At 34.4% G+C, this 8,246-nt stretch overlaps 1 protein-coding gene across 1 annotated transcript; it reads left to right on the forward strand.

The window, feature by feature from the left end:
* Positions 1–215: 215 nt before the first annotated feature.
* On the forward strand, positions 216–5,732 carry LOC110463697 (mucolipin-3-like). Its single transcript, XM_021518493.1, has 6 exons — positions 216–339; positions 1,471–1,581; positions 2,430–2,552; positions 2,874–3,080; positions 4,300–4,406; positions 5,636–5,732. The coding sequence occupies exons 1-6, from the start codon at positions 274–276 to the stop codon at positions 5,670–5,672; spliced, it is 651 nt and encodes a 216-aa protein (XP_021374168.1). The 5' UTR covers positions 216–273; the 3' UTR covers positions 5,673–5,732.
* The last annotated feature ends 2,514 nt before the right edge of the window (positions 5,733–8,246 follow it).

Genomic DNA, 8,246 nt, shown 5'->3' on the forward strand with positions numbered 1-8,246 from the left:
GTTCATATCGTGGGTTTTAGCGCAAATGTGAATATAAAATTATCGAGGGAAGTTTCTACACTAATTATTAATTTCTCACTTCTGCATATCATGTAACCTTTCACACTGGATGAACTTTACAATTATTCTACTTGTACTATCCGATCGAACTATTCATGTTGAATCTTACGATACCTGCTATACCTTCAGAAAGTGAGAAAATATTTCAAGAAGAAAACTAACAATGTATTGTCAAAAAGAGGAAGCTGGGAAATATTACGTTTCCGTGACATCATGATTATCATCAGCTGTCTTTCAACCATCATTGGTACATGTCTCAAGTTGCGATATGATGTTGGGGTGAGTAGGTGCACATTATGTTTGGACAGTATTGAAAATGATTGTCTCAGCTCCCGCAGGTCTGATTTGGCCAAATGGGAACTCCTTGAAGTACTCCCGCTTATGACGTGAAGTTATACTTACTCAAGAGCCTGACAAATAACTAGTTTAGGATAAAGCTGATTTCCCCTTATAATGCTAGTGCTAAGGTGTAGTTGATGATAATTAAAATCTTCGATGCTAGTACTGAGTTCTTTGTCAAAACTTGAGTCCAAAATGAGTTAATAAGATCACTTGACATAGCTTCACATTCCTCGTGTTATGCTTTATAGTGTCAGTCCACCATATGTTATTTTTTTTATGAATTATGCTTCATGTAACCAGTGACAATTTATATATATAATGCCCAAAATAGTATCAGTGCTACTGCATGTATTTAGGTTTTATGAATACCAAACTACTTTAGTGTTACATGTATACATAGTTTAATCGGTTAATCATAAGTTTTGTCACCCACATGGTACCTTAATACATGGAATGCCCTATACTAATTACGATCCCTGTACAGGGGGAAATAGACCTGCTGTACCTCTCTGAATGTCGCAAGATGCAAGCAATCAGCGTCCCCTGCATAATCGGGCCTTTCTTATCTTCTGTTTTGGGGACACTGGACACTGCCTCTATACTATTTCGATGGTATCTCCCAAGGCTGTCCGTCTAATATGAATGTCATTGCGAGGGCTTAAAAATGTCGAAAAATGAAAATTTCAGAATGCTGAAATATTCAATGACGATGTTTTATTTGATTGAAGTGCCTTATGTTGTGTTGATTATGCATATTTACTTTAATACTGATATATATAACCTTAAAACAATTTTACCATTGTTATTTTTGTGATTCGAGTTTATATTAAGCTACAACAATACTTTTAAAACTTTAAAACTATAGTATTTTAATTACAACACATTAAATTCGTATAATTTTACCATGTTTAATAAGACATGTAAAACACAGCACAGGTTTAAGTTCCGTTCTGTTTAGTAACTTTGAGTGTCTAACTGAATCTCACTTCTTCAACTATACAAAATATTATGGTTATATATACATTTTGTATTCATAGAAACTATCCCATTATGTGCTTTACTTAAAAGGAGCTGTCCACATCCGAGGATTTGGATATGTGCGCAATCTTACTGGGTATTGGATGTATGCTGCTGTGGATATTAGCTCTCCACTACTTAGCCTTTGAGAAGGTGTTCAGTGTAAGTTGTACAGTGTATCATTGTATGGTAAATAATACAAAAGAATACCGGGTTGTCAACAAAATTGTAATTCGAACTAGAAATCGATATAAACAATATTTTCATGAAGCTTCTTGAAAGACACAAGAATAATAAGACCAGGTGTTCTGAGAGTGTGAGCGTCCTTCGCTTCTTCGACGACACCCGCCATTTAGGTCAAATATAAGTAATGTAACGTTCTCATAGCAAAAACTGAAGTAGAAACAATGCACACTAATGAACATATCAAAAGTGTTTACCGAAACATTACACAAAGACATAGCATATTTCCCTAAAAGATCATGATAGCAACTATGAAACTTGTCCAGTCTCAGCAATTTGCGTCTTTGAAAACCAGTTATTGTAAGTTTTGCCATGTAGTGTAAGTCATCATATTTTTTCTGTATATTGTTATCACATACTACAAAAGTAAACGAGATTCACGTTTACCTGAAAAAACACATTAACTGCCTCTGAAATGCAATAAAAACGCATGTGAAATTATTTCCGTTATAAACGATTGGCATGAAGTGTTTATAATAGTATAGTCATATATGTGTCTTAAGGGTATAAAACTTCAGTTACACCAGTTTTTGGAGAGTCCTGTAGAATCTAGAGGTCGCATGTTCAAATACCAGTTCCACGTGTACTCTTCCATTCCGTATAATTTTGTATCATATGTACTTTAATAAACTGAACATTATTTTCGTCGTCGGTCTTGCTAGAAATATTCATAAACGTGAGAATTTTATTCCGCATAAGCAAAGCCATTGCAAATACAATTTGTTTATTTCATCCCTGACTATTTAAGTACTTTATGATGTTTTCAGCTGCTGTTCCTCGTGTTAGACCGGTCTGCTTTGCCTGTTTTGCGCTTCCTCTTGTGTATTTTTGTCGTATACATGGGATTCGTATTGTGTGGATGGGCAGTGCTGGGGCCTTATAATGTGAAGGTGAAAAAATGTCAATAATATGTTTGAGAAAAAAACGTTTAAACTTTTTTTTCTTATCAATAACACTCATATTTGGTATGGTTTGGTTTAGAGAAAAGAAGAACAATAACATGAATTGACCTTTTAAATTTACCTGTACAAATGAAATGTTCTTATGTAACTTTTTTCTGTAAATTACCTGTACAATTTTCCCTTTGACGAATGATTCTCTTGAATACTTTATTTTATTTACCTGTATGATTAGTGGTTTTATAAAGTATAACACCTGATATTATTTAAAATATTGAATAATGACTTACATGTAGAAAATCTATCCAACAGTTCCTGTCATTCACCGCCACGTTCCAGTGTCTTCTCGCGCTCATGAACGGTGACGAGGTGTACGTGACCATGGCTGCTGCAGACGGAGGGAGCCAATTGGCCTACTGGTTCAACTCGATATTTGTCACCCTCTTCCTCTTCCTGTTTGCAATACTCGCGCTGAACATGTTCATCGCTATATATAACACTACGTACGAGAAAATCAGGGTAAGTATTTAAGTAAACGTGTCTGTGTGACCGCCTGTTTTAGGAAAGCACCGATATAAACTTAAGTTGTTTAGGGTTTAACGTCCTTGAAACAGCCAGGGTCATGAGGACGTGTGTCTAGTCACCATCGGGAAGAGAATTGGAAAGAAACAAACAAGACAGGATAGATACGAAACAAATATTGTATTTCGAATCGTTCTTTACTTGCATTTTTTTCTGACTTGATTTGACAGAAGAAAGTCATGCCGGATATCATGCAGTGTTGAAACGATGGTAACTATTCTGGAGCACTCCAGCGTGCCCCCACTCATCTGGGGTTTTCTTTTGTTCTGTGTCTCCTTTACCTCTTGTGTTTCGATTTGGTTTTATATGATCAATAACACAAAGATCATTTTTTTTAAATTTAATATTATTAAAATTATCAATTCTTGAAATGTTTATTGGAACAAATCAGAGTTGGGTTCAGATATGAAATATAAAGTAGGAAAAGTGAAAATTGATTGGAAAGTTTGTGAACAATATGAAAATCTTTGATGCCAAATTAATTAAATTGATTCTAAATTAAATATCCAAATCAGAGAATTTCCACAAGGGTTTTGGATACTTTGGTCGAAATCACAGTCGTACAATTTAATTTTTCATGTGTACATGAAAAACAAATAAAGAGGTTTTTTTCAATATTTTCAACATTTTCGTTATATAACCACTAATTATCTACTCACTCAAAATGTTGCTTTGTAAGCATAACACAAACAACTACCTGAATGATTTCTACCTGGTGACTATACCGATGTTTCGGACATATTGTTGGGGGGGGGGGGGGGGGGGGGGGGGGGGCAATCATGACATGACTTTGACAGAAGTACGGCCTCGTTTCCACTGAAATTACTAACAGTAACAAAATGTGAAACTTTCAGAAATAAACCCAAAGCATTGTGTTGTTTGTATTTCAAAAACTATTTATTGAAAATTAAAAGCGATTTCTTAATGATTATAATTTAGCCACATAAAAATGTACATATATACTTTTGGTAAAATATATGCTTTAGCAGTACTTATTATCAAATTTTAACAGATAAGCGCATTCATGTATTTATGTATTGATGTCCTCACACCTTATGCAATAGAATACCATAAACAGAAACTTCAATCAGTGCAATCAAAGCGCTCAAATTAGAATATCACTAAAGTATGTACGGTTACATTTTTTGCTTTTAAGGAGGACAAAGAAGAAGAAAAGAGCGACCTGATGACATTCATTGGCGGCTGGACGGCCGCACTGTATACACTGGATTTAAATGAGTGCTGTACAGATAATAGTACAGGGTAAGGAATGAATGAAGTACATCCACATTGATCATGTCTTTTCCCGACATTTGTCATAAACATTGACGTGTTATAAGTCCTTTATAGTACGTCATTTTCGCATTACGTTAGATGATATTCTATTACTTAGTTATTTTCTGACTTCGTTTTTCAATCCATTTCGACAAATTTTGGCACAAAACCCGAACATTATCCAGCCCTTCTGATGATAAAAATATAATTACGTAGAAGTTTAACCTTGATAAATTAATCTGTCGAAGCAATTTGGAAGGCAAACTGTAACAATGTGTCTGTTATAGTACTGTAAGGCGAAACTTCTTTACAGAGTTGAAATTAACCTCTAAATAAAAAATAAAAATAAAAAACTTCCCAGCTATGTGCAAATTCTTATCTTAATGAGAGCTAAAACGAAGACAGGAAAATGTATTTTAAAGAATGTAAATTAACATAGAATCCAATAGGATAGAGATACCAGAGGGATCTTGGCGCCCACCATTGTACCATCTTCATTAGTTCTTTGTCAGTTCGATCTTTTCTCTTCTTTTCTCTTATCTGTTTGACCAGTTTGCCTGTCTGCCATGCATCTAAATCAATCTTTTAATCAGCATCAAAAGTGAACATACACAATCCAGAACCAAGGCGAACCTACATATCAAATTTGTGAAAATTACCTCCAGTAAATTCTCAGAAATTGCGATAACAAACTTAAACTGTAACAAGATGGCCGACCGATATGATTTGATTTGCATAACAAAGAACGAGAGGAGCCCTATGTGAAATTTGAGAAAGATCCCTCCTGAACATTCTGAGCAATAGGGCTAAAAGACTTTTACTCCCAAATTCCTTATGACTTCCTTCCAGCCTTCTTGGTTTTCTAATCATCCCCAAAATACGAAATGCGGAATGGGGAACCTTCATGTGAATTTGAGAAAGACCCCTACTGAACATTCTGAGAAATAACGCTATCAAACTTTCATTCATTCTCTGTTGGCCATCTTGGTTTTCCCTTCTGTTCCAAAATTTAATATGCGTAACTAGGGACCGTAGGGAACTTTCATGTAAAATTTGAGAAAGACCCCTCCAAAACTTTCTGAACTACAATGCTAACAAAACAACTATCAAATTCAAGATGGCTACCTGTCGGTAAAATTTGAGAAAGATCCTTCGAATTAGTTATGGGAAATAGCACTAACAAAGTATTGATTTTAATAACTATTTGTATTTTGCAGCTGCTCCGGTATTCTGTGTTGTAAACCGAACGCTTAAAGGGGCAATTGGAGTGTGGTGAGATGATGCCTCTTTTCATTTCAACGGACAAACCGCCTGGATGACGAGAACATTTGGTCTTGATGCCCATCCTGATATCCATTGTCATTGGGGTTTTTTTAATTTGTGATTTAGAAATTCTTTAATCAAACTTATATCTTAATGGTCATCACATTTCTAGTACGAGCTGATTTACCAGTATTCTATGTTGCAAGTAATACGCAGGGACGTACCTATGATGGCTTTTTGCTTGAAAAGACTGAATGTTTGTATTGGAATATGATGGCGGAAAGTGGAAAATGCATCTTTGTTTCATATATTATGTAAATGAATTCGTCAAGCTAGGAATAATAAGAGAATAAAAAATATCAACTGCAAGTTTCGGATGTATTCGCTCGGTTATATACACGTAACAGTGAAAGTATGTATGATGTTTTTGTAGAGATAGAAGATGGAATCTGGCTTACACTCAACACTTTTGTCTTTTTCATGTGTGATAACGGTTGTTCGGTCTGTGATGCGGTATCATTCTTTTCCTACATGTACCAGCCAGTTTTGATTTTTGATTGTTCTTCATACGAAATATATGAAAATGTGTTGACACGTCTTGCAATAAAAGAAATATCTTTAATCAATAAAGGTTCCATAACTCATCAACCAGAAATCCTCCTTTAAAAGCAGTTTCACAGTATACATATGTAAGCACAGTACTCTATCATTGTCATAGCTCAAGGCAAGGTTCATTATCAAAAGATTTTTAAACTATCACGTTTACTCAAAGGATTGGAAGAAAATGCACGGGGACATAGCATTGATCCTGTGCTTAATGCAATTTTCTTTTTAACGCAGATACATCATGCAATATTGTCAAAAATAAAAAAAAATAAAAAAATCGGTTTGAAGTATCTTTCACGATTTTCCCGAATATATACTAAAAATATTTTGTTCTTGAGTGTTTTTAAGTTTACCGGAACTAGAAAATGGTATTGAACGCAGAATCCGAGTTTTAAGCATAAGAACGGATTCACGATTACCGACCCTTGTCTCCATCATGGCAATGGGTATGTTGTTAAAGTAAACCTTTGTGAAGCTATCAAAACATCAAATAAACAAAACCATATTCTTCAAAAATTTTATAAGTAATATAGGTAACGTTGAAGGATCCCAGCACTAGAGATACCACTGTGGTTTGGTCGTATATACAATAACCTCCCCTTAATTTTGTTTTGATATAACTGCATCGGTATTGGGCCAGGACATTTTTGTTTTCGAAGCTAAGTTGGTTAGAACGATAGTGTAACAGTCTGAGGTCAACGGTTTGAAACCTCTCCTACCCCTGCTGAATTTTTACCGATGCTGATTATATATTGTTTATTTATTCTTTGTCTATTTTCATCAAAGTCCGGTAAATAATGGTTTTCATTTGCAAAAGATTTATCAAATCTATTACCATGACAGGAAAAAAACATCCAATTTATGGCAGTGGTACGGGCATCTTAAAAGTATCATGTAGTTTCCATATAAAAATATATGATTGTATCGAAAATATAGAATGATAATAGCGTGTAGATTTATATAAAGAGCAATAAATTGCTACCCTGAAATTTAATTACAAGAACGAAAGTTGTTCATCTTTACATGTATGTTATTGTGTGATTTATTCCTTCAATAGGACAAAACACAGTATTTGTATCGCTTTGGATCTTCAATATTGTAATTTAACTTAGGTAAATAGTTTAATCATTTTGTTAGAAGGTAATCAAATCAATATCTCCCATCCCAGAAAGTCTGAGACTGATTTCTTTTACCAATTTGATCAACTAATAATATATAATCAATGATGGTTTTTCATTATTTGTATTTTTTCCAAGACTGTTAATTTATTCAATAAAATCATATTATGAACAGTGTGTGTCATCGTATTGTGTTTAGAAACGAAATACTGGTAAACCTAGTGATTTATCTATCAAAATATATAAATCTTAGGCATATCTAACTGGGTAAGTTCCTGCACTCCCCTGTTTCGGTGTCTTCAAAGTGGAGCTATTAGCTAGGACAATTCCTTTGTACACATACACTTATACGCAGCCGAGTCACCATCTCATACGTTTTACTGCTCTTTTGTCTGATGAAGGTGCTAAATAGTGTACAAGTCATCGAGACGTTACACACATCCACACATTGTAAAGACTGTGCTATATAAGCCTATATCAATTAATATATATTACACCCAATATGAATACATTCAAAAGTGTTTCATGCAGGGGAAACAGGTTATTTTATGGACTTGTGAAAGTTTAGAATGTGAAGACTAACTCGTTTAGCTTTATTATGTTTTATTTTTAGCTCACCTGTCCGTCCGTCCGGCGTAAACTATTGTTTGTCTGGCAATCTCGTCCTACATTTTTCGACCGATCTCTTTGAAACTTGATATACATTATAATCATGATATGAAGTTGTGTCTCCCTTAAAAGAATTTTGATTCGACAATTTTTCCGAACGTTATTGCCCTTTGTTCATTTCAGTATTTGATTTTTTGTCCGGCAATCTCCTCCTACATTTTTTGACGGATTT

This window comes from Mizuhopecten yessoensis, unplaced genomic scaffold (assembly GCF_002113885.1).
Source record: "Mizuhopecten yessoensis strain PY_sf001 unplaced genomic scaffold, ASM211388v2 scaffold10921, whole genome shotgun sequence".
NCBI classification, from domain to species: domain Eukaryota; kingdom Metazoa; phylum Mollusca; class Bivalvia; order Pectinida; family Pectinidae; genus Mizuhopecten; species Mizuhopecten yessoensis.

Excerpts from the sequence above, each read along its gene's own strand:
- LOC110463697 (XM_021518493.1), top strand. The coding sequence starts at position 274 with ATGATTATCATCAGCTGTCTTTCAACCATCATTGGTACATGTCTCAAG. Across the intron at positions 340-1,470 it reads AGTTGCGATATGATGTTGGG|GAGCTGTCCACATCCGAGGA; the intron begins GTGAGTAGGTGC and ends TTTACTTAAAAG. Across the intron at positions 1,582-2,429 it reads CCTTTGAGAAGGTGTTCAGT|CTGCTGTTCCTCGTGTTAGA; the intron begins GTAAGTTGTACA and ends TGATGTTTTCAG.